The 26,119-nt window shown below is 48.2% G+C and overlaps 1 protein-coding gene across 5 annotated transcripts in view; it reads left to right on the plus strand.

Moving 5' to 3' along the window:
• GRIK4 (glutamate ionotropic receptor kainate type subunit 4) overlaps positions 1–26,119 on the plus strand; it is a 208,863-nt gene that overhangs the window by 140,598 nt on the left and 42,146 nt on the right. For all 5 annotated transcript variants that reach the window (XR_012664078.1, XM_075116301.1, XM_075116302.1 and 2 more), the window contains exons 5-8: positions 175–340; positions 6,405–6,583; positions 9,828–9,881; positions 21,784–21,945. Coding sequence is in view for 4 of the 5 variants with exons in the window: in XM_075116301.1 (XP_074972402.1) it covers positions 175–340; positions 6,405–6,583; positions 9,828–9,881; positions 21,784–21,945 (561 nt within the window). In the remaining variant the exon portion in view is untranslated. The remainder of the gene's footprint in view (positions 1–174; positions 341–6,404; positions 6,584–9,827; positions 9,882–21,783; positions 21,946–26,119) is intronic.

A 26,119-nucleotide genomic window follows, 5' to 3' on the forward strand; every position in this document is an offset into this window, starting at 1 on the left:
TGCACAAATCCCACCCTCCTCTCTTCACTCGGGTGATGCTTCTACAGTTTTATTGGGATATTTCACTTTCTGCCTGCTGTGCCTTTCACGCCAAAGGTCCTTTATGGTAGATTTACTTGTGTTTATTTCTTTTTCTTCTTTAATTATATTTTCTTTCCCCTCCTCCCCACTTAGGTTCCTCACTTCAAAGTGGCGCCGGAGGAGTTCCTGAAGCTGCAGCTCCAGCGGTTCACCACCCTCAACCTCCACCCCAGCAACACTGATATCAGTGTGGCTGTGGCAGGAATCCTGAATTTCTTTAACTGCACCACCGCCTGCCTCATCTGTGCCAAAGCTGAATGTAAGTCTTTGCCAGGCTGGGTTCGGCTGCCCCTCCGCTCCCCGTGCCTTCTGTTCTATCTCTTTCTGCATGGTTGGTGCCTGCTGGAGAAGGTCCCGCAGGCTGTGTGTGAGAGCTGCCTCCCTGTTGTATCCCAGGGTGTTTGCCTCGCCTGGTTGTGGTGGGAAGGTCCCTTCTGTTGGCAGAAGGCGGGCACTCGGTCAGAGCAGCCTGAAGCAGTGCAGACCTGCAGGGCAGGTTTTCCACCCTGTTGCCCTGTGGAGGTGTTTGCGGTGTTTGTGAAAGGAGGAAAGGAGATGGGGGAGAGACTCGCCTGCCTTCTGTTTGACAATCTGAAGAGTGTTTTGCTTGCGCAGATGGGCTTTTGAAATGAAAGGAAAAAAAAAAAGGCTTAGGCTTGTTTCTGGAGATTATTTTAGGCAAGTTAAGCTTTTTCAAATATGTCTTTCCCAAACCCACGTGCAGTTTGTGGCCTAAAAGCAGGACTTGATTAATAGTCAATACGCTGCTTACCCTCTTGTTCTCTGCAGCCATACATCTGCTGGTAATTGTGCATCTGGATGCTGGAGCATTCACCTCAGCAAGACCATATTCATCTCTGCATAACTATCCTAACATGGCAGGAACAGGCTCTGCATTGTACGGGTTAGAGAGAGTAAAGCTTGTCCTGGGCTTTTTAAGGTCAGTGTGTATGTAGGTAGCTGGTGTGTAGTAGCCACATCTATTCTATTTCGCTTTTATTATCCTATAGCCAGATGCATTAGCACTAGAGTTTACCATACAAGCAAGCCTAGAAGAGAGGCTCTGAAAAGACATGTGGATCCAGTGATAGCTTTGGGGACACTGGTAGGACCTTAGCAATACCTGACCGTGGGGCCAGATACATAGGAAAGGCAGCATCCTTTCCAGCTAGCCCCGGGCAAACTTTCCACCACCAGCTGTGGCAGTGTTGTGGCAGATGGCTGCACAGGGACAGAAGGAATAAGAGTGTCTTTGCCTTTTCTTTTGGCTTTATGTTCCCTGAGGAGACCACATCCTCAGCTGATGTAGGTCAGTAAATTGCTTTCAGTAGGCATGCTCAGATTCACCTCAGCAGAAGACCTGACCCTAAATTATGCAATTAAAATAATGCAAATGGTCTCCTACCTTACTTCTAGTGCCGGGATTTTTCATTGTCTAACGTTAAGCAAAAAAAAAAAAAGAAAAAAAAAAGGAAGAAAAGATAATTAGGTTTTCTCACCTGCTGCACAGCATACTCACAGCTCTGTCCTAATGCTGCTGCCAGGCATGGAGCACACATACGCATCAGCACACTGCTGTACACCGCTGCCCTTCTCCCCAGTTATGTGCCAAAACATGCAGGTGCCTCCCATTGAAAATTACCACCTCCCTGGTATTAATATGATTCTTCATTTAACTCGATCAAAACCTTGGGAACTAAATTGCTTGCATTGAAATAACACCCTTTTAATTTAATCAGTCTGGTTTATTTTACTGTGGTATTTCTGGATAACTCATTACTTAGGATGTGCTGTGCAACCCAAGTCCGTCCCAGATCCAGGGAAGCAGTGCGACGGGTGCCTTTCATGCATCCCATTCTTTGTGCTCAGTAGGGACCTTATCTGAGTTAGGCTTGAAGCACAACATGCTCTGACTATAACAGAGTGAATAAAAGGCATAATCCAGCTTCATGTAGGAGCATGAGCCCTTATTTCCCCTTAGGACAAACAGGGCTCTAAGCGCAGTCCTTAAACCACTAACTTGAGGCACTTCGGGCTTTCGGAAGGTTCCCTGGAGGCAAATAAGGGGAGCATATAGGCTGGCTGCTCATCGGTGAGGAAATGCTGTTTTGAGGGATGTTGTTATTTAGAACCCAGGAGGGAAAGTCATAGCTGTTTTGGTTTAAGTACAAGGCTGCATGATGGGACTCCTGGGTCCTATCCTGTCATGCTCATACTATCACTGTAAGGAGTCACATTCTTCCTCTGGGGACTGATTGTAATTTCTTCTGGCAGAAGCACAAAATGACCCTCAAAGTCAGTGGACTTAGGCCAGCCTAAGTGTAATGCAGTGGTGAACAGAATAAGATTATGTGACTCAGTTTCTCTGTGGTGAGGAATAAGTAGCTGGTTTGTGAATTTCTCTGAAGTCCTAATGTGGAAGGCTTTGTGCGATTCCACAGAAGCCTTAACCCAAAAAGGCAACCACTGAGAAGTACAGGGGTGTGTAGGCTTCTCAGGAGCTACTCTGTATGCTCTGATTGTCAGAGGCAAGGAAATAACAGCCAGTGCTTAGGAAGGAAGACCAGGGCACTGAGGTCAAAAAGCTTGTGCATGCCCTAGGGCCACAGGGAGATGTTGGAAGCGGTGCTGCTGCTGTAAGAGCAAGGCTGGATGGTGGGTATCGCTGTTTCCCTTCCCAGCTGTCAGGCTCAAGAAGTGCACCTGCACAAATCCTGTACAACCATGAACAGAACTGCCGGTCCCCTGGGCCTTGGTCAGGAATGCCTGGAGAGGAGGAGCCCTTCTCCTCACCGGCAAAAGCAATAAGCAGGGATGTGGGAGTTCACAAAAGCTTTCAGGTCCTGCCTTTCCTGCTTCCCAGGGACATTCCCTGGCAGCAGGCTGTAAGGTGTGCCAAGTACTCGGGAGGGGAGACCACATCTGCAGAGAGCTTGGGTGGGCCACTCCTGCCAGCGTCAAATGTTTGCATAAGAAAAGGAAAAACAAAATAGGCAAAGTCCGGACTTCCCGCTGGCCAGCTGGAACCACTGACCTGCTGCTGGGCATACCTATGGTCCCCACAGGACTCCAACAGTGCATGCCTGATGCAGCCTCTCCATGCACGGTGGTCCTCACTTTAGTACTTCAGAGTTGCCAGGAGGGGCCTGTAAGCCCTTGCTCACGTTTGGCCTGTGGAGCAGCTTTCTGAAGTGCCGGTCCGTCAGCCGCAGCATCTCACTTCCTCTCATCATCAAAGGGGAGTCTCTTCAGATGATAGAGACTTCCCTCCACACGGCAAGAGGAGCTGCAGGCAGGAGGCCTGATGAGGCTTAGGCAGGATCTAACGTGCTAGAAATTGTAATATCCTTGAGCCAAACGAGGAAATCAAATGCTTCCTTTTTTCTCTGGTCCCACTTCCTCCTCTCTGTGCCTGATGTGCTTTAGAAACTGAGCAGCTGGGCTCTGCCTTCCTCGCCGCAGAGGCCAGGGTGGCTCTGTTACCTGGGCTCGTGCCCTGGTGAGCTGTGGGCTGGAGGAGAAGGCAGCAACGGAGCTGCAGATGTAGTCAGCAACGAGAAGAAGGAAGAGGAAACTGAGGGTCTGATGTGAATCACAAACTCATAGCAGTTGGCAGAGGGATGCTCTTTGGTTTGCAAGATTAACTTACAGCTGAGATACGCAACCTTTGGCATTAAGGAGCAAGATATAATTTTATTTCTACAGGAAATTAAATAGAAAAGGTACATTTCCCAAGGGGAGGGCTGAAGATTGCCCTGCACACTCCCACCCCTTTCTGTGAATTTCTGTCCCCTTGAAAGCCACATCGTGGTATAAATCTGGGCTTCTCCCACCAGCAGGGTGGTGTGCGGAGTAGCGCAGCTTTCCCTTTTCCTTCGGGTCTGTCCAAAGCCAAGTGCTGCGGGGCCACGATCTCTGGCAGCGCTCCGTACCAGCTGCAGTGCAAGCACTCCCTGCTGCCAGCCCATGCTTCACCGTGATATTTGCCTGGGAACACCCTCCAAGGGCAGAAGTATTTTATGTTCAGTGATAGTCCTGGGGACTCCAGTCTGTGGGCTGTAGTGCCAGCAATGATGGGTCCTGGTGTTAGTGGCCAGGTGTGTTCAGCCCTCGTCACTGGCTTAAACTGGGAGCAAGTCTGGTGGTGAGTGCTTGGGAAGCTGCCTCTACTGCTGTCTCCCCTCCTCCTAACCATCCACTTCTTACAGAGTAGCGTTAAATGCCGTGAAATTTAAGTCACTTGGAGGGAAAGCAGTAAGTTCCCATGTCGTCTTTTTTTTTTTTTTTAATGCAAGACATCTATAAAGTTATTAAAGTGCTCTTAAAATCTTCCTCGATTTTGCAGCAGCAGATTTTGCTGGGATGAGCTGTAAGTAAACTTTGTATTCTCAGGACTGTTACTCGCAGCAACCTGTCTGGTCCCTTGCAGATGTGGAATAGGATGAAAACAAACCTTGCAAGTATCAGATGAAGGGCTTAGGTAAAATTTACTGTTCACTGGAGCTAGTCCATGTGTCCTGTACACAGACTGAATTCACTGGCTAGTGAGAAGGATAAAGAAGGCAGTGTGATCCAGAGGAGTCCTGGCCACTGCTGGTTTTGTAGTCCCTTGCTGAGTTCCTACCTGTACTCAGAGAAAAGGCAAGAGGCAAATGCATTGTAAAGAGCTCAGTGGAAATTTAGCTTGCTGAAAAGTCTCACTGTGAATGAGAGGCTCCTCATCTTGGATGTATCCCTTTTAATGCACTGCTTTGTTACCTTTGTGAAGTGCTGGGAGTCCTTGAAAGCGGCTCTCTAACGCTAATCACATCACATTGTATCACATCCCCAGCCCCTGACCTCCTGGTGAATGAGTTGTTTCACGCAGTCAAAAGTAAGGTTAGGTTAAGAGTAGAGCTCTAAACTTGAGGATGGGTTTTGCCCCTCTACCAGCGGGGAGGTGATTCTGATGATAGTTCAGTTCTTTTCAGTTTCCTTCAGTTCAGCTTTCCCCCTTCTTTTTGGATTGTCTTTCTGTAGGGATGGGGTATGTGACCATGCTAGCCGTCTGTGTCTTGCTAATGATTACATCTGGTGGTCCCTCTGGTTAATCAAATTTGATAGGAGGTTGTTTCCTGATGAAACTCAGCAGCTGGATAGAAGAGACAGACTCTATCAACTATGCTTTCTTGGCTAAGAAAAGCTGCAGTAGGAGTTTTGACATCTTATTAGACATCAATGAAGCCCTGTTGGAAGGAGCCCTTGCAATGACCTAACTGCAGGAAGAAGCTTCAATCAGAAGTGCCAAAGGCAATAGGGCACAAGTCTGGGACCCATCCACTTGGGTGCTCATTAATGGTTGCTTCTTTTCTTCAGCTGCCGTCTGCAGGGAGAGCCTGGTCCTGCAGACTGCATGGGGAGTGCCGAGCTAGCCAGAGCCCTGGCTCTTTCCCACGGCTGATCGCATCCAGAAGGTGCCCGAGGAGGCAGAGGGCTGTGCTTTGCTGGGGCACTCAGAGTGCTCAGTGGGGGCAAGGGGCAGGCAGAAATGCAGATGGCAGGGCAGGAGGAGGGAGGAGGGCGGAGGGCTTCGACATGGAGGTAGAAGGTGGGTCTACAGAGACCTTGCCCAGTGATGGAACCGCTGGACTGTGAACGTTGTCCTACTTTAATTGCTCCATAAAGCGCCAAATGTGCTGGCTTGTTTGTTTATTATTGGCTTCTGTGTTGCTCTGGGAATCCCCAGTCCACAAATAATTTTGCACTGTGCTAGGACCATACTCACAATTTTTTCACAATTTTTTAATGTAGACCTAATGTTGTACTTCTGCAATGTTCTCTGCTTTGTCTGACTCTCAGGAGAGCGATTCACCCCAGGGACACATGCCCTTGGAAGATAGCAGCTCCCCATTAGAGTGCTCCAGGATCTCCAATGTCTATCAAGTTGTGTCTTGCAGGGCACTTAGTTTGGGAGCTAGTAATGCAAAGGCTTAGGAGGAGGAATCATCCTCCAGCAACCAGCAATAGCCAGAACAACCCTGCATGCAGGAAGATAATGGAGAACTTGTCTGGACGGTGGGGTCCTCAGTGAATTCGTATCTTCCCAAGAGGCCTTTGGAGCCACTTTTCATCTGGAGAACAGCTGGAGTAGCTCCATCGTTTCCCATTCCCTGCTGGCCCAAGCTTGTGCTGCAGCCCCAGATCCTTTCCTTTGCAGCGCATAGACACAGTCCTGCAGGACTGCTTCCTACCAGGGATGATTATGGGCCATGGGAGAGGTGCTTTTTGAACCAAGTGTAAACTTTAAACTTATCTGGGGTTTTTTCCCTCCCTTTTATTTGAAGGCCTTTTGAACCTAGAGAAGTTGCTTCGGCAGTTCCTCATTTCCAAGGACACGCTCTCAGTGCGGATGCTAGATGACAGCAGGGATCCTACCCCTCTCCTAAAAGAGATCCGAGATGACAAAACAGCTACGATCATTGTACACGCCAATGCTTCCATGTCTCATACCATTTTGCAGAAGGTAAGTGTCTATTGAGTGTCACAGTTGTACATGCAGCTGCTTCCACTGAACGAGATATTATGTGCAGTACATGAGCATGCGTGTGCAGGTGTTGTATGATAATGGAGTGTAAAAATTCCTGCAGCAGCACTGGAAATGGTCTCTGCTGAGAGGGGAATTGCCACTGATGGAGTTTCTGGGGAAAATAATTTGCTCTCTCTTTCCAGGACTGTATCTGTAGAAGCAATGGTTTAATTGCTCTGAGCTGATGAGTTTGCTTTCTAGAAGTGGCACGTGCTTGTGGCTCCTGTTGCCATCAAACAGCCATGGAAGGCTGCTTAGCGCTCTGAAATTTGTCAATCAGTGCAATAGTTTTTTCTTTTTCTTTTCTCCAAGTAAGTTTCTAACTTTTTCCTTCCTTTTTTATTGTCTTATTAACCGAGATTTTATTTTAATCATGTTTATTTTTAAATGGTCTTTTGCTGCAGTTTTTAGCATTTGTTTTGATAGTCGACTTCAGAATTGAGCAGTGGCTCCAGATGGAGTCTGAAGTTGTGTATAGTTTCCCATATCCTGGAAGGAACAAGAAGTACCTTCCTGAATGGAGGCAGGATCCAAGCAATGGGGTCCCCCCGTGGCTGTTGGTGCAGGCATTACACACTGTGTCCTGGCTGCGGTGTCAGGCGTTCAGAGGCCCTGACTGTATCAGATTTATCCCTGATGACAGCCAGCAGAAACCATTAGAGCTGTTTTTATTATTCTCCCTCCCTGCCCAAGATTTTTATCCTATTGCTTGAAATTTTGCATTTCTAAATAGGCAGGTTTGGGATTTTTTTGGGTCTCCTCGGGGGGTGGGGAGGGCAGTTGGTGGATTTTTTGGGGGATTTTTTGGTTTTTCTCTCTCCTAATTCATTTTGCATGATGCCTGGCTGCTGAGGGCTGTCCCCCTTCTCTGTTGCTATAGTGACTTCCCACAGGCACACAGCAGCGCTCTTTGGGCACCTGCAGCCTCCCTTCTCGGCTCCAGCATCCTTCTGCCACAACTGATAAAGATGTCAGAGATTGCCGTGATTTTTCAGCAGTTCAGAAAACCTAATGTAGTCCTCCCGGCTAGAGGATTGTAGGAATGGAAGGTAATAAATAATAAGCTTCTGATCTGGCAACTTCTTGCACCTTGGGAGGCTGGAAACTATCTTCTTTACAGAGGCGCAACCAGAGTAGGGGGTAAGGTTGCAGTGAGCAAAGAGGTGTATCCTTGGCCCCTGCCCACAGGTCACCAAAAGCATGAAAAATGCATTATTGGTTTGAAAGTGCTTTGTGTCAGATGTGTCTCAGGAGGACAGTCCTGGCCTCGGACAATGAGAGAAATGGCAATTTCTCATCTCTTACCCTCCACATATGGTCAGGAGACACATGGTTGCTTCCTCGATTACCAGTCTGTCCTGGCCGCCCACCTGCCAGCGGGCACATTAAATGGATCGGAGCGATGCTCACAGGAAGCGCTTTGTTGCTCGCTTTGATTTTCTGCCCTTGAAATCAAATGCACTGACTTCAAAGTGGGTCAGAGGGAACACTGACATTATCGCTGTCCCCAGGAAGGGAGAAGAGAGGGAAATGTGTGCCAGGTTTTATTGTGTAGGGGCTTAAAAATCAGGCAGGTGTCTGGAAAGCTGGCTGAAAGGCAGATTGGCAGCCGCCTCTGGAATCGTGGTGCTCTTTTGGTCAAATGACTTTGCTGTGTCCATTTTGCCACCTGTGTGAGCGACAAGGTGACAACATGCAACCAAAGGGCAGGGCACAGCCAGACTTAAGCCACCATCAATCACCTGTGGGCTTCTGAAGCCTTCCCCTCTGTCCATCTCCTCTCCCACTGCAATGGTGGTGCCCCCAGTTTTGTGCAAAAATAGGTAAAGAACAGGCAGGAATAGGGAGAGGTGCAATCTAAGCCTCCCCTTTGCTCTGTCTTTCCTTCACTCATTTTCTGTTGTTGCCATCCTCCAGCTTCTGGGGGAGATGGGAAGGGACTAAAACCAAGTAAGGAGGTGCTGCCTTTGGTCCTACCCTCCCTGCCTCCAGTTCCTCTGCGTGGTCTGGGATGCTGGGAAAACCTCTTTGCCAAGGTCCAGAAGCATGATTTGAGACCAGCTGTGCCTGGCAGTGAAACATAGGCTTTCAGGAGGATCTAAAGATTAATCCCCCACTTTCCTGAGCATCTGTTCCTACAACCAACTCCTTGTTTACTGAGAACTTTAAATTTTGGAAAAGTTCTTCAATGATCTTGTCTGTGACCTCTAGAACACATCACCCCATGGAAATATCTGTGTCCTTCTCTCTGCATCTCCATACACTGTTACCCTCTTTTTTTATTCCTATTTCTGTGGCCATCACAACCCTGTCTAAATTCTGAAGAACAGGCTGAGTTACTAGGTTTCATTCATCCTAATTAATTTGTGGGACTGGAGCCCAAATCTGACTGATACATCTGGGAAAAACACCAGTGGGATGACTGTCCTTTTTCTGTAACTCCAGAAGAGCTTTTACTGCCTTGCTTTCTGCATCACATTGTTTGTAGTGAAACGAGACAAGCCCTGAGCTCTCTCAACTGCTGCTTTCCCTCATTATGTTCAAAAAGATGTTTGTAGTTGAAGAGGAGAGAAGCAGCATCCATTAACAAAGCAGCAAACCTCAGCCAGCCTTGCTTTCCTCCAAATACGCAGTGTCACCTGAGGAACTCCTCATCCCAAGGGGCTCTGGAGGCCTCGGACTGGGGCTGTGGGACCCCACCTTGCCGTGCCGGGTTCTGTACAGGCTGTTGGGGGTGCAATAGCTTTTCCTTCCAATGCACATCTTCCTTCCAGGTTGTCCTTGGCTGGATACACCTGCAGGATGGGGCCACATGCAGAAATCCCTGAAAGTCATCTTGCACCGTGCCCCAGAAGGAGTGGGGATGGTCACAGGGGTCTGGAGCTGCGGCTCGGGCAGTGTTGGGTGGTTTCTCTCTGCCAGGCATCCCCTGTGCAGTGCTGTTGCGGAGAGGAGACCTCAGAGGTAGGCTCAGTCCTGATGAAAAATTGGTTCCCCAGACTTTAATTTCACAGGTCAAATTCTGTTGCTGTGTCCCACCCTTCCCCACCCGCAGGAAGACAGCAGCGCTTTCACGGAGCGATAAGGATGAAAAAGCAAATGTGGCCCAGTCTCTGCCTTGCCAGAGTGGAGATTGAAGATTGTCAGGCTCTGGTCTAATCTCCTTTCCTCTCCTTCACAGGCAGCTGAACTGGGAATGGCGTCTGCCTATTACACGTATATCTTCACTAATCTGGTAAGACGTTTTTCTCGGCTTTTCTCCCGTGTGCGTGTAGAGTCATGTTAATGGGAGCTGATCTCCGCAGCTCGTGGGAGCGTTGGGAAGAGCCACTTGCTTCTGGAGTGGGGGGGATTTGTGGTAGGGGGGGCGGGAGGCAAGGAGCGGTGTCACCCTGCAAACCTGTGCATCAGTCAGGGAAAGTCTTGCCGTAGCCTTTTGGAGGTGAAAGCTGATGGGTGCCCAGCAGCACCGATTGATCCCACGTAGCTACTGAAGGCAGGGTTTGTAGAGGTTGTGGCCGGAGCCAGTGGAATGAGATGTGCAGGTCCTTGGGAAGCCCCAGCAGATGGGTGGTTCCTGACTGAAGGCTCAGGAGGATTACGCTGGAGCCCATTCCCCGCGCTCCTGAGCCCATTCCCCACGCTGGGAGAAGGGCAAACTGCACTGGGGCATTTGTGCAGTGGGCACCACGGCCCCATGCTTTTCTGCTGCACCTCTGAGAGTGCCTGTGTAAGACTAAGGAAGGATGATATCATAAATGTTGAGAGGCAGAGCAGGGTATATCTTCAGCATGGCCTCTGGTGGTTTGGCTTTATAGCTACTAATAACATTAATGGGGGAATCGTGTGGTTAAATCCCCAAGTACTGTGCTAAACAAAGAGTAATGGGCTTAGGCAGCAGCAGGGGGAAACCCAAAATAAACATCAGAGAAACTTCTCTTGCTGCAGCAGCTACAAGGCTCTTGAACAGGCTGCCAAGTGGCGTGGGGGAAATGCAACCGCGGGGGAGACCAGATACCTACCTATTAATGCTGGTATGGGAATGATGGAAACCTGAGTGCAGTAAGATAGGCTGGATGATTAAGTAGAGGTGCCTTCCAACCCCAAATGATACTCATATTCTCTGATTTCTATTAATATTTATGCCAGGGTATGTGTGTGCCAGGAAAGCCGAGAGCTGAATCACGCTTTGTGTTTGGGTGGGAGACAGACGGGAACGGATGGAGCCAAATGTGTAGGCAGGAGAGGAGGTGGGGGAAGGAGGGAAATGGAGGGGTTGAAAGCCAAGAGAGCAATTGGGACAGAGAATGAAAAGGGGTAGGGAAAGGAGATATCAGAAAAGAGAAAAATGCAAAATATAGAAAAAGCCACACGCTTCCTACCTGAACTAAATAGCATTCTGATTCCTGCTTAGTGCTCGATCCATAGGTCCTAACCTTGCTCAATATCAGTCCAGTAGGAACAAGCTTCACTGCTCCTGTTTATCCCCATGCAAATGATTGGCACTGTGCAGGAAAGCAAAAGGAAGGGATGTACCTGGAGGGAATCAGCCAGTGATGGACGCTGGGGGAAGATGTGCACCCTCAGGAGGTGAAGGTCACATGTTTTAAGACAGTGGCTGCTGCTTTGTGACTTCTAACCCCCCAAGTCAGACTGTAGCTGTGCTGGTGCTGCTGGTAGAGCTGGTAATAGATGATGGCCATCCCCATCAGGTCCTGCTCACAATGCTAAACCACTCCGGTCATTTCCCAGTCCCAGCAAGTCGTTTTCTTGTTGCCCTCTGGCCCTCACAACTGTTTCTACTTCCACTTGCCCTCCCCAGTCCCAGCAGCCAATGTGCACCGCGTGGACCAGGACTATGCACATAGTAAGGGATTTCTATTTGCACATCACCAGCACAGTGGAGTCCATGTTCCTGGATGGTGCTCAGACAACACAAATAACTATAAAAATTAAGCTCCCCACCGCCGCCACCACCACACTAGTTTTGAGCATGGGTGTGATTAAGTGTTTGCTTGAGGTCAGGAGGTGAAATTTGTCTTTGAAATCCGTTCATCTAGTGTAATGCAGTTACAGCAGCTGAGGCAGGTGAGAAAGGAAAGAGTTTTGTTGCCATTTACTCTCACGGGATATTAATCTGTTATTTTACCACTTTGTCCCAAAGATCAGCCCTCAGCAGAACTAACTGGGTTTTTTTGGCAGGGACTGTTAAAGAAAGGTGACATCAGGCAAAATCTGGGCAGATGGAAGAGATGTTTAAGGAAATTAGTAATATTTAAATGGGGATGAGAGATGGGAGTGAGCAATTTAGACTAATAAATCTGGAGGGATTATCAAGCTTCTAATGAACCCTCTGAGGTTTTGCAATCACTGCCTAATATAAAAGATAAAATCATAGTGAACTGCTGTCAAGGCGAGCAAGTAAAAAGATGGCTTTAAATGGAGGGACAACCCATCAGAAGGGGAATAGACAGTCTGTATAGCATTAAGCTACTTGGAGATGGAAAAATATTTCAGGCAAAAAAAGACAAGGGGATGAAATGTTGAATTAAACACCTGCCCTGTGGCACTGCAGGGGAATTCTGTTTCTGTCTTCTAGCATTAATTTTATTTAATAAGCACATCCCAGCCAACAGCTAGTTGTGTGTCACAGCTCTTCTCTCTGCGGAGCGTTAGAGGGAGGCAAGTTGCTGCAACTCCCTGGTGCTGGTCCATGGGGAGAGTGATTCGGGGGTGACGGCTGCTCCGTAGCCAGCCTGATGACTGCAGATAGCGTCAGCGTTGCTCTCCCTGCCGCTCAGCAGGGAGGCAGAACGGCGCGTGAAAGCAGATGCCAGCCTTTGGCAGGAGATTGCGGGAGCAAATGAGGAGGAAGTCCTCGGCCCCAATGCGTTTCCATCGGAGCTGAGGCGAGCAGCCTGATGTAAAAATATCCACAGGCTAATTTACTGCATGTGAATTCATTATCAGCCTCCTTCAGCCAGCTCAAGGGACCCTTTTTGTCAGCACTAGAAACTCAAATTTTCCGGGAGTCCTAATGAAACTCAGAACAGAGCAGGTCTGTTGCATTTTTCTTCCCCACATCCATCATCCGCATACGGGGCACTTGTGGCAACCGAGCACCCCTTGTCCTCAGTCCCTTTGCAAAAAACCTCTCAATTTGACTCAAGTTTCTTCATTGCATCCACACATGGTGACAAACTGCCTTGCTCTGGGGCTTATCCTTCTGGGAGGGCTGAAATTTCCTGATGATTAATGGCAAAGGCTGACCCAGTGGCCAGCTGTTCCCAGCACCTTGGATTGTGCTGTGCTGAGCTGAGCTGCTCATCATCCCTCCCCGGCTCCCGGCGGGGCACCGGGTTTCTGTGTATCCACACAGCTTATGACCATATAAGGGGGCAATGGTGTGCTCCATAATAATAATAATAATCGTAGTAATAATACTAATAATGCAGTCCATAAATAAAGCATTGCAAGCAGGCTGTTGTGCATAGAAAAAAATATTCCTTCTAGTGCTGGAAATCCTTGAAATCAGCAGCACAGAGCAGGAAAGGTGTTGGATGCCTCCAAAATCCTGTGCTACAATTAATTCTTGTAGCTTGTTGTTGGTTTTGTCTTTTATTTTGCCTCTCCTTTTTTTTTTATATATATATATATATATAGCGTATGGACCTCAGGCTGGGTTTGAATCTCAAAACATTTATCAAGGAGACTAGATGGAAATAATTGAAACAATTAAAATTATTACTGTAAGAAGGAAGGTGTAAAGGAGTTTTACTAGTGCCTTGAGTCAGACACACTATTCATTGGATGCAGTTTTGTTCCCTGACGATATTGTGTGGAGGTGGTGTTGCTGATAAAACAGCTGCCGTATTCAATTTCCAGAGCCCAGATAAATCAGTTTTGGTTTGGTTTTTTGTTTCCTGTTTTTTCTTCTTTGCTAGTGATTTATAAAGAGGTTGGTCTTCATATAGGATGAGGTTTTCAAAGCTGAATTGTTGTCCTGGGTGCCCTGTTGGAACTGGAGGGAAAACTAGTGTCCAAATCACCCAGACAACATCACACGTTTCAGCGGTAGCTTGCCGTTACGGTAACATCCTTTGTAAGGAGGGAATGATGTAAAGCAAAGCAGAGGGAAAGTGGACTATGGGTTAGTTTTTTGGTTGGGACTGTGGAGCTTAGGTTTTTGGTCCTACTTTGGGAAATTAACTTCTCTTGGTGAAATGACCTTCTCTTTCTTTGATTCTGTGGCATGAGCTCCAGCACAGGCCGTGGTGTTTGGCCTCACTGCATCAGGTCTGCTGGCTGTAAGCACCCTCACTTTCCCTTGCACAAATGAAGGAGGTGGGCTTTCTTGTTATGTTCTGACAAATTTTACTTTGCAGTCCAGGCAGCCTTCCTGATTCCCAGTAGCGGATGCAAACCTGTTTCTAGAGCCCCGATCATTCCCTGGATTTATGGTTCATATTTTTAGTGGCATGTGTAGCAGGGCAAACAAATCAGAGTTTTGCAAGGATGCCAAAGCAATTTCTCCTCATTCTAGTTAGCATGAGAAAAGGAGGATTTAGACGAAGCAATAACTGTACCTCCCTACACTCTGTTGCCCGTGCTACCCTACCTGTCTGGCTCGTCTTTATGTGGTGTTCAGAGTCCATCCTGTGCTTGATTTCCAGCTGTTGAGTAAATCATTCTCTCGGATACAGCCCAGGCCCTCTGATGTGAGAGCAAACCTCTCTTCCTCTGCCCTCACACTGTCTTGTCCTATTTGTCGTTCAGACTTCCTACCCCTTGTTTTCCAAAAGCTGTGCTTTTCAGGTCCCAACATTAGCACTTGACCTCTTTGCTCTCTGAGAATTTGTCACTTTTCAAACCTCAGGCTCCCTGCAGAGAAGTTGAAGTAAATTGCTTTCACTAAGGATGTGGGCAATGTATTTTCCTAAAGTGCTCTCCTTTGAAGAACAGTCTCCAAAATTTAATAGCTCTCCTTGCATGAGGAGGTAAAAGACCCATCCTTACTAGCATATGGCACACTGATGCTTTTGTGATGTGTCAACTTTGTAAAAGCAAGCACATTATATACGGACAGTTCCCCTAAATTGCCCGAGTTCGTTGAGATCACAGTTCCTCTTTAACTACACGGTGGCTGAATAACCGTGCCTTGGGTAGATCTCTCACAGCCACTTACCTACTCAAAAGGCCACAATTTGTTGCTGTGATGACTTTTTTTTCTTTCAGAGAAATTGATTTTCACATGTGGCCCATTATAAACTTATTGACTCTTTCAATAGTTTATAAATAAACTGAGCCTTTCAAGAAAACCATAAAGCACTTAACATAATATCGTCCACTTGAGTAAATAAATAAAAGTGTTCTTAGAGGAGCTTAGGAATGATTAACAGACTCAGCAGCTCTGCCCTGAGGGCAAACAGCACCCAGAGAGGCAAAGGCAGGTATTTTCTCCACTGCTACATCTAATGGAGGTGGCACGACGACCTCAGGGGAGAAGCTGGTCACTGGTGCCAGATTGTGAAGAACTGACCATTGCAGGGGCCAGATGTCCCAGTCACGTAATGCTCACGCAGCCGTGGACAAGGCCGTCAGTGACGCTCAGGTGGCAGTCCCTAGTGTGCCTCTGATACGGAGGGGGATGGGATGCACCACCAGTTCTTCCTTCTTGTACTTTTTGCTGCTGTTAAAGATCTCCATCAGTATAAGAGGACTGTAGGGGACCTCAGTGACACAGGCTAAAGTCACAAGCTTCTTGTGAGAAATCCATGTTTTAGCCATTTGTTTGGGTGTCCCTGGACATAGAGCAGTGCTTCTGCTCCCTCTGTCAGCAGGTCTTCCTCTGGACACAACATGTTCATGCCTCAACCGTGAAAACCTGGAGTAGCTGCAGAGGACTTGCACCAGATCCATTCCGTGTGAATAGGACCAGGATGGTAACTTCTGCCCCTTTCGACTAGGCATACTAGTCCTGCCACCCATGGCCTGGGGAGAGACTCCCTGGGGAGAGCTTTGTTTGCCCAAAAATCCAAGAGCTGAGTTACTTTATCTCCTCTGGTTAACCCTAAAATGGTGAATTATGATGCACATTGGCATCCAGTGATCTCAGCAGTGAAGTCACTAGAGCTGTGCTGACTTTGCACTATCTGAAAGTTTGGCTTCTGCACACAAGCTGCCAGGCAATCTCAGTATGGGAATTGAAAGCCTGTGTTTGGAGGGTGACAGCTCTTCCAAGCCCCAAATACTCTTGAAATGGAAGTTTTGCCAGAGTGAGGGCTTAATAGAGAAATGGAAGCCTTGGCCCAGTATTCTCCTTCCCATCCCACATGAAAATACAGAAGGAACAGTACAGTGTGTTCTGGACCCACAGTGAGCCTGTGCCTGGTCTAAATCAGCCTTCACTGCCGTCAGAGGGCCAGATCCTTGGCTGGGACCAAGGGGAATGAGGTCAGTGCAGCCTGCTGAACTTACAGCACCAGCAGTCTTCTCCTGCTGAGCACCAGGCTGTGACAGCATCAGGGGGTGTTTTGGAGGCTGCTAATCAACAGATCCAAAAATCCAATAAAGTCCTTGCAGTACTTGAGAGAGGAAGATAACCACATGTGTGAGTAAGCAAGAGAGAGGAGGGAGGGAGGGAGGGGGACATCTTGCTGTCAGTGTAGGTTGAATTGAGAAAATCCTGTTCCTTCCAGGGGCTTGGGATGGCATGAGGCTGAGGAGGTTATGGGAAGGTCACTAAAAATGAAACAAGCGCATCTTTATACTTGTCTCCGGTGTGCAGGTCGTGGTCGCTGTTTCCCTGCTTCCCAGGTGATCTAGGTTATTAAAAATGTGATAAAAATCGAGTCAGGGAGCGAGGTTCTGCACACACAAATGTGATGCAGAACAATATCACCAGCAAAATCGATAAAGCTGGAAGGAGCTCAATAGCTGATGCAGAGCGCTGAATAGCAAACTGGCCGTCTCGCCGCTGCGGGGTAAGCAGTTACCAGGAGCCACTTGCTGAAGCGAGACCACAGTGTGGCAGTGCAGGGGAATCTCGAGGGTTCACAGCTCTGCACTTTAAAAAGCATTGTCTTATCAGGCTGCCTTTTACGACACTAATAATCCCTGCTCGACTGGCCCTTTCCATGCAGAAGTCTCCAGCCTCTCCCTAGACTTGGGAGGGAGGGTCTGATCCGTGGCTGTGGGTCCAGTAGTGAGGGAAGACCTGGCTACCATTTGTGGGGTCTACTTTATTCTGGGAGTGGATTACTGAGGTGCAGATTCGGGAGGATACTCCATTAATTACATGTTTAAATATGAATGCTGGCTTTGATGCTTTGCATTGTAAGGCATGTTGTTAATCCCGTCTCTTTTAGGCTGAATTGTGCTGTCAGATTTTTAATTGCTTGCTGTTTTTTGCTCTGTGCCTCAGTTTCTTCCTCTGTATTCTGGGCATAATAATTTCCTGGCAGGAGTTCCCACGGGGCAAGGCAGCAGTGATTTTGTACGTTACCACGGCACTGTGCTGTGACAATGTGAGGACTAGCATGTTGCCGCTGCTGTGTTAGGGTGCCAGAGTGAAACAGGCAGGGCAGGAGGGGGATTTGCATCAGGAACCCACCAGTGTGTTGCAGGAGCCCTGTTGCTGGTGTGGGCTGAGGTGGGAGAGGGCTTGTGGGTGCTGAGTCCGGTCAGTATCGGCTGGCATGTGATCCAAATGTGCAAGTCAAGAGACTTGCACTGAGTAATACGCTTGTGTCTTATGGGTTTATGTTCCTAATGGAATGGAGACTATAGCCTGTAAATCTGATCGTAACTCATAGCTAGCGACGCCAGAAAATCCAAGCTCATGGCTTTAAAATCATGAGTTACAGAGCTTGGCTCTGTGGCTTTTATTAGCCAGGTTCTCCCAATGATCTAAACATTCGGGTCACTCCGTAGGTTTTGTCTGCTGCTGTAAAGTGAGAATGCAGGTCGAGTGCCGCATGAAGCGCAGAAACCCAAGAGTGACTTCATCCTCTAATAACTCCTCCAGTCCTGTCTCCCGGGGAACCCCTTTGTATTCAATTAGCTAATGTGTGCCTAGCACTTTGAAAATATAGAGTGCCATAGAATTGCTAAGTGTTGTTATTTAACAGCACATATTTAGTTGTTGCAGCGCTGTAGTAGAAGTCAGAAAACCTACACTGTAATTGCCTGGTGCTGCTGCAGAATTTGCTGTGATTTGAGCAAAGCCTGGGGATTTTTCTTCTGTAAAAGTTCATTAATTTTGGCTGAAGACCCTCAGAGCCTCCTACTTCTGAGATCTCATTAAATACAATATTGACTTTTGGTGGGTGCTTTGAACACCAGACCAAAAGAGGGGGAAGAATTCAGGCAGCCAGTACATGAAATTAGCCTTGGTATGGTTTTTTAATGGTCTTCTCTGTGCCTCTCATTGCACTGGCATAAAGGATCTGGACTGAGACAGAAGGCAAAGCGCTGGTCAACTATTGCAATCGTTTCAGTGTAGGGACGGGGAAAAAAATCATTGGCAGTGGAGTTAGAAGGTAATGAGGGAAATGCTGCTTGCAGCCATCTCTTTGGTTCACAACCCTCTTGTGTTCACCAGGTGCCCTGATCTTGCGTGGAAGTATGTGGTTACAAAACCGTATTTGTGCAGACAGAGGAGGCTAGGACAGGGTGCATCAGGGCTTGGAGTCCCCCATTAAACAGAATCTGCTGACAGGTGTGAGTTATTTTCCTAATGGCTCCTTGCTCTTAGTGTGTTGGAAAGCTATCTCCTAGCCTGCAAAAGTACCAGCCAGCACTGCAGATAAGGAGTAACTACATGAGGAGAGGAGAGGTGGCTGTGAAACTATTCTTTGTGAACACTAGCTGCACTGGCTTTGTCTAGCAGTTAAGGCAAGGTCAGGCATACATACCATGGTTCTGCTCAGACTGTTTAAAATTTTTCCTAGCTTAGGCAAAAGTCAGCTTCAGTATGTCTCAATGAGAAATCCTTGGATATGACACCAAATCCCTGTGCACCCGCTACAGAGCCCTTCATGCGTCTGAGTCTCGCTTCTCAAATCTCAACAGTATTTCTCTACCTCAGACTGATCTTTGAAAAGGTAAAGGTTAACGCTTGCATGTGAACACATGGTGAGAGGAGCCATCTAAGATCATCTCCAAGAGCAGGGTTTTCCACCCCTTTTCCTGACTGCGCTCGCCTCTTGCCAGGCAGCATCAGAGGCTCAGCCGTTGCTTGCCATCGGGAGGTAGGACCAGGGCTGATGGATGGGGCGTCAAGCTCTGGAAATCAGCTGAGTGGTGCAGGACTTGAATGGCAGATGAGCCTGTGTTTGCAAAAAGTGGGTTTGGAAATGTCAAGCATGGTGAATGACCGTGTAGGAAAGGATAAAACAAATAGGAACAGAAGCTGGGCTGGTAGCTACTGAACTGTCTGGATGCTCTCACCCCTTTGCCCCCCGTAGCAAGCCTGACCTTACCATATCTCTCTTATTCCATTGCAGATGAAGTGTGTCCCCCAAGCATGGTTCATCTCCACCTCATTGCATAGGCAGCTCATGGCTCATTTACTTGCTTCTGACCTGGGCCCACAGAATGCTCTTGCACACGTCTGATTGGAAAAACATTTAAAGGCAGAGGGTTGGAGCTGGGGCGGAGGGAAAGGACAGGGAGCAGTGCAGGGAAAGGGTCACCTACAGGCCATGCCATCCCCGTGTGTTAGAGGTGGATGCTTTATGAACGTGACAGCAACAGAAATGGGGTTTTCTGCAGCTGGAGGCTTGCCTAGAAAAAGATGGATATGGAGAGTATTGGCTGTAGAAAAAGACCAAAGCTTGCAATGAGCAGCCACCACTAATGGGAGCTCGGAAAAAGGTGCTGTTAACACTTGCACCAGAGCAAATTGTTGACTCTGGGGGGAGGGTGCCTGGGTCTGCCCATGATCACTTTGTCAGGCAGTGAGCCCCAGCAGCTGCCTCCATCCTGGGCGGGACATGGGAATTTCCCGAGGGAAACTGGGCTGATGTGGGTGAGGGTTCATCCTGAAACCTCTGCCTCAGTTTCTTCCATGTGAATTGAGACCAGCGGTGCTCATTGCCTTAACCAGGATTTGCTAATTTAAGGAGAAGAGGATAACAAACATGCCAGGGCCTGAGCAACCTCGAAAGCTTAGGGGAGAAAGAAAGTTTTCAGGGGAGAAAAAGTGTAATAAGTAAAGGCACTAATTTCAACTGCCTTGAGATTGGGGTAGTTTGGCCTGAGACTGAAGCCTTGGACTCCGTGGCTGTTTTGGTACCTAACATCTCATTTTGCTTCTGCTATAATGAAGCCAAGAAGGCAGTCAGGCAGCTGCTCGCTTTGTGCCGCCATGCAGTTTGCCTCATGGCTGTGGCTGGGGGGAGGTGGTATTTTGCAGGGGCTCAACATATCTCCTGCTGCTCTGCTTACACCCAGGATCTCCTCGGGCCCAGGTCCTCATTAGCCATCTGCCCTTGTTGCACAGGTTGACAGGGTGCCGTAGGTAAATGGATAACCTGTCAGGAAGGCAGGAGGATAATATCGTTCAAATGAATCAGTAGTTCACAGGCAATTTCATGTTACCTAACGTTAATGCGGTTGTGTCCAAAATGCACTTAATCCTGTGTCTGATCACATTCTCGTGGGAGTTTGCTGTCCTGGAATAGTCTTGTAACTCCGTGTTTCAGAGATTTACAGACAGTGTTCCTACGTGCATGCATACACAGGAAAGATAAAAAATCACTTGACTCGCTGAGATCTCAGAGTCCACAGAGCCAAAAGACATTTGTATTAGTGATGGGAGAGAACGGGTATCCAGCAGTTTCTGAAACTATTACTCCCACCTTCTCACTCCATTTTAGCAATTAACAAAACAGAAATTAGCGAGGAAGGCACTATTATTTCCTGCTAATAGGACAGGGAGGGCTGGACTTTTCTCCAGGAAGCTGACTTTGTCATGTAACTGCTCCCATTGACGTGAGTAGCAAAACAAAGCTCTCCCTTTTTGCTTTTTTTTTTTTTTTTTACAGTCATTTTTGTACATCTTCTCACTTTGCTCTTCAGAAATGCAAGAAGATGGGCACCACACCAAAGCCCACAGTCAAAGCACCTTCCCACCCTCCGCAGGGGCATTAGGGTGTCCTGTGACTGGCATCTACTCCCGGTACCCAGTGGTACAAAGGAGCAGGGCAGAATTGCCCTTTGGGGAGGAACTGATTTAATTTAACAGTTTAGACTTTGTATCACTGAATTGGATACGGTGGTGGTAACGCAGCTTCACTCAGCTGATGATGTTTGCCACCCAGGTTGGGGTCCAGTTCAGGGTGCTTTCAAAGGAAATTATAAAAAGGAAAGGATGGACATTGTTTTCTCTCCAGACATGGGTCTCCACAGTCTGGTGGTCTTGGTGGCCTGGGGATCCCTCCTACCTCAGGTTTGGATAGGCAGTCATTGCCTGTGTGCTTGCACTGTCTGGGGCTCTCAGCCGTAGCGATGCCTGGGCACAGCAGTGTTTTCATGGGGAACGCAGCAGGGACCTCTTTCTGGGAGTGCCTTGGAGCGAGCATCCTTGGGAAGGTTAAATCTGCTCAGGATCTCTGTGCTCTGGACCTCCCACAGCAGAGCTGCCCTGGTCTGGCTGGTTATAGCAGGTTACCGGCTTCATCTGAAAAATATCACCCGCCTCCCTGTCTCTGCTGTAACCTCTGTGTTACAGAGAACCTCTGTCAGAAGAGCTGGTTTATAAACTGCAAAGAACACCACCACACTCAGGCATGGTTGGCAGGAACCACAGCTCAGAAGTGAAAATTTCCCAGAACCTGCTTTTGGAGGGGTTTCGGTGTTTTTGTGGAAGTCGGCCAATGAAGTACTGGACTTGGCTGACATCTTTATTAAGAGCCTGGGATAGGAATCCTGCTGGGTGGAGTCGTGGTTAGCACCCAGGCTCTTCCTTACCGGCTGGCGGGTGGATTTCAGCCCCAGCTTGGAGGCAGTAGGTTCTACATGCAGGCTCTTGTAGCTGCATGGTCCTCTCTTCTCTTCAATGGTGTTGAGTGCTTCTGAAGATTTTGGTGCCTGTTTTCTTCCCTAATCCCGTTTTCTGTTTTGGGCTGCTTTAGGAGTTTTCCCTCCAGCGCCTGGACAGCCTGCTGGATGACCGAGTCAACATCCTGGGATTTTCCATTTTCAACCAATCTCACACTTTCTTCCAAGAGTTTGTCCAGAGTCTCAACCAGTCCTGGCAGGAGAACTGTGATCATGCTCCTTTTACTGGGCCAGCGGTAAGTAAAATTCATTCCCATTGTCCACAGCCTCTGTGAGTCAGAAGCTGCCATAGTCCATCAGGAAAACCTCTGGAAAACTGTTGCAGGCTGGTTCTGAGCAGACGCTGGCAACGCAGGGTGAGTGAAGACCATGCAGAGGTAGAAACTGGTCTCCAAGGTGTGGGTGCGTGGTATTGACTAATTATTTGACCCATGTAACCCCTGCGCTAAACAGCTCGGGCACGTCACCGGGCTGCTGTCATACTGCTGTACCTAGGACTGGCTTTTGCGTTTGGTGGTCCTGGGGAGATTGCGGTCCAGGAATGGGGAGAATGAACCAGACAGAGCACCTTAGTTAAGTAGGTAGGAGAGGACTCGGGGTGTCAGGCTGTTACTTACAGGGAGCCTCCTCATCTGGAGGATACTAAGGCGACCCTGAAAGCCTGTGGTCGCCCAAAGAGATTTTGGGGAGCCATGTGGCTGTAGAACTCTAGAGAGCTTGTCTGTACCTGAATGGCTGTACAGCTTTAAATTCAAGCCTAATCTTAATCTGAATTATATTTAGTATGTGAGTGCAGGGGATGATGCAGCCTTGATTTAGCATCTGCCTTGTGAAATTTGTCCCTGTGTATTTACCTCTAGGAACATGGCTTGAGGAGAAGGGTTTCTGGATGCAAATAGCACAGAAAGGGCCAGGCTTTAGGCAGATGCCAAGGACCTGTGTTATGTTGCATGCACTAACATCTCCCTGATGAGCGTGCAGATCAGCACCAAAATCCTCCCTAGAGACTCTTTGTAACTGGGAAGGTTTGCAAAGTAGATTTGCCAAATCGGGAAAGCAGGGAGCTGCAGCTGGAACTGGGGAAGGGGAGAGAGAAAATGCCATTGGTGGAACCCTTTGCATCATTTTTAATGAACTCCAAGTCCCCTTGACAAGCTGAGGCAGCTAGGTACTGCTGAAAACCTCCTTATTGTCACTACAGAGTGATCTTAAGCAGGCAAAATCAGGAGCTTTCTGCCCTTTGTGACCACATCCTGTTGGCTTGACATGGAGCTCAGGCCACGGTTAGTACCTGCCTGGGACCACCCTACTCTTTCTCCTCCCAGCTCTTCTGGGTGGGGGCGGCTGCAGTGAGCTTGCTGTCTGCCCTGCTACATCCCCATAGATTTCTACCAGGCAGCTTCCTATTTGGATGACAGTTGCAGGGACTGTTTGGAGGCATGAAAAAAGTAAATGTTCTTCTATTTGTACTAACAGGACACAGTAAGAACAGGACTGTTGCAGGTGTGATGGGGAAATAAGCGATCTCATTGTGCTTCTTACCCTGTGTTGTCTTAACAACCAGCAAAATATGTAGGTGAAAGGATGCAAGAGTATGCCCCATTGCAACCTTTTTTTTGAAAGAGTGGAGGAGTTCAGGGCTGAATGGAGCTGTTTGGCTTGTGAGCCTGAGCCTACATCACCCATCAGTGTAATATTAAGCCAGCTGGTTGCTTCTTTCATCCATCCATTCATAAAGCGCAATCAGCCATACAACGGTCTTCCTCCTGAGGCCATGTCTAGAGGGAGGGTGCTCAGCCACGCTGCATCGCCCTCATCTAAGCTGCTCCAGCCCTGCTGTCATTAGGGGTCCCTCCTTGGGGCTGCGATGGCTTCCCAAGCACCTGCTCTGTGGCTGCTCTTGGCTGTGCTGGGTAGCTCCCCGTGTGCTAGGTGGTGGTCAGCTGCTGAGGAGGAACTGTTATTCTTGGTGTACAAATCGGAATTGAGGCATGGAAGGGAAGCGACTTTTCCTGTTATATCAGAGTCAGGGAATCTACAGCACGACTGGAAAATGGATTCAGTTCTCCCAAACCCTAGCGTAGAGTCTTAAACTAAAGATTATTTCTTTCTGATGATGTGAAGGTTCACTCTATGTTCGTAGCAAGGTTCTCATCGCCAGTATGCCATGTCCCAGGTGATAAGAAAAGCGCCTTGCCCTGGGTCATGAAGATTCAGAGCAGTGGTGAAGTGAAATATTCCCAGGCAGGGCATGTGTTTCCTCTTCTGTGTCTGCAAGGGAAATCCAGTACTGTTTTGCCATGCGTCATCTCTGCCGTTGGAAATCTGGCAGGTCTCATCTCCCAGAGAGCATCTCTCTGTGTAAGAACTTCCTCTTTTAGTCCTGGGAAACAGAAATCTCATGGGATAGCTCATACTAAGAAGATAAAAGGAAGCTCAACAGCTGGAAGTGACAGGAGGGAGGTTTCCTGTGAGCAGAAAAGTCCCAGGGCTTTCTTGCTAGAGCTGGGAAAGCATCTGAGGAAGGAGGAGGAAGCTGCTTGCTCTAATGCCATTCTCATTAATCACATTGCAAAGAAAGGAAATCAGAGAAAATCATTCAAATTACAGATGGCTAGATTAGGTAATTAGAATTTAGGCTAAAACAGATGTTTGTAATTAAGTGTTTATGTCATTGAATAAAATCCAGATTGTAAAGTCTATTTCACAGGATTTTAATGGTTTTAATTCTCTGTGTTATGTTTGGGGGCAAAGATACAGATGATAATGTTTCAGGAAGAAAAAAAAAACACATGGCAAAACCCAGACTAGCCATATCTGTTCATATTTCCCTGGAGATCAGTTTACCTTTAAACACGGCTTTTATGTAGAAGATTTTTGTAAATAAAAAATAAAGTGGGATCTTCCCGTCAACTATGCTTAGCCTGCTGTTAGTTTCTAGAGGGGTAGATCTGGTGTTGGGAGGAAGGTGTGCTTGCATCCAGCAAGCAGCTGTAGTGTACCGAGGTAGAGCTCGGGCACCACCCCTGCCCGCAAGGCACAGGGCATCAGATAACATTAGTTGCCTTAAAGACACTGGTGGGAATGGTCCTGCCAGCTGATGTGCGCAAGGGCTGGAGATCTGTTTCTTGATCCTTTCTAGCTGGTGAGTTGTTCCCAGGGCTTTGTATCACAGTTGCACCCTGTAACACCTCCTTAGTTCTCGGGTACAGCCCCTCCTTGTGCAGCTGACAGGCATGCCGAGGGGAACAGAGCAGCGAGCACATCTGCCCAGCCCACCATCTGCTCCCTTTTCTGGAGCCTTGGTCTGATGAGGCAATTCTTATCAGCAACTTTCATTGCCAAGAACTAGTCTTTAGGGATAGAGGGAAGTCCCCCCCGAGACCCATGAACCTGCGAGTGGAGGACCACTGTAAGGCTTACCAAGTTTTCACGTGCAGCCTGTCATGGAGCTCTTACATTGCAGAGATGGTACAAAACCAACAGGGATCTGCACAAATCAGACGATGCATGCAAGGAGGAGAATCAATTTGTTAACAGGCAAATTGGCTTTTTGTGACAGAGTGACAAAGCTGTGGTTTAAAATGAGAACATAAAAGCAGTGAGAGATTTTATAGGCAACATGAAGAAAGTTGAGGCGATATACACAAGAGCAGTGACAGATCCCCCTTGCTGAATCTGCCTAGAAGAAGTTAAAAAGGTGCTGCCTCCAGCTCTCTCTCCACTCCTCTGCTGAAGGTTATGGCCCCAAGGCACGAGAGACCATGTCACTGCTCTGCATCTGTTCCAGTGCAAAGTCAAGCAGCTTCACTTACTGCACCAGTAACTTATGTGAGCCTGCAGGAAAGCACATCCTGCGTGGATGTGCGAAATCGACCCACTGCTCATCTGCACTTTCTGGGCTGCAGGAGATAGGTGGAAGCAGTGAGTTGCATTAACCCCACCAGTTAACCTTGTGAGAAGACACCTGCCTACCTCCAAAAGCCAGAGAGACCGAGGAAGACCAAAAGGGCTGCTGCACTCCAGTGCTACGTAATTGTGAATGCTTTCCTCCACAGAGCCTGCATCCCAAATTACCTTGGTGTGTTGAAGATGATTTATTAGCGTTACCGAGTGAAGAGTGGCAGAGGGAGACGGCCACTGGGTAGGTGGCGTAGGGCAGCAGAGCAAATGCTCCATTGGGGTGAGGTGACAGACACACGGGAGGGCAGCAGCGCTGCTGGCAGGGCGTTGCAGGTAACGGTGGAGCAGGGCAATCCCACACCAGCGACCACAGGAAGATGGGGAGTGCCTTGGAGGATTTTGGTACCAGAGAAGCAGAGGCCATGAACCTCCCTAGGTCTGAGTCCTGGTGGCCGCTCAAGAGATATTGAAGGAGGAGTCAAGGTAGGTGTTTAAAAGGAGGGACAT

The sequence above is a fragment of the Phalacrocorax aristotelis genome, chromosome 22 (assembly GCF_949628215.1).
Source record: "Phalacrocorax aristotelis chromosome 22, bGulAri2.1, whole genome shotgun sequence".
NCBI lineage: Eukaryota > Metazoa > Chordata > Aves > Suliformes > Phalacrocoracidae > Phalacrocorax > Phalacrocorax aristotelis.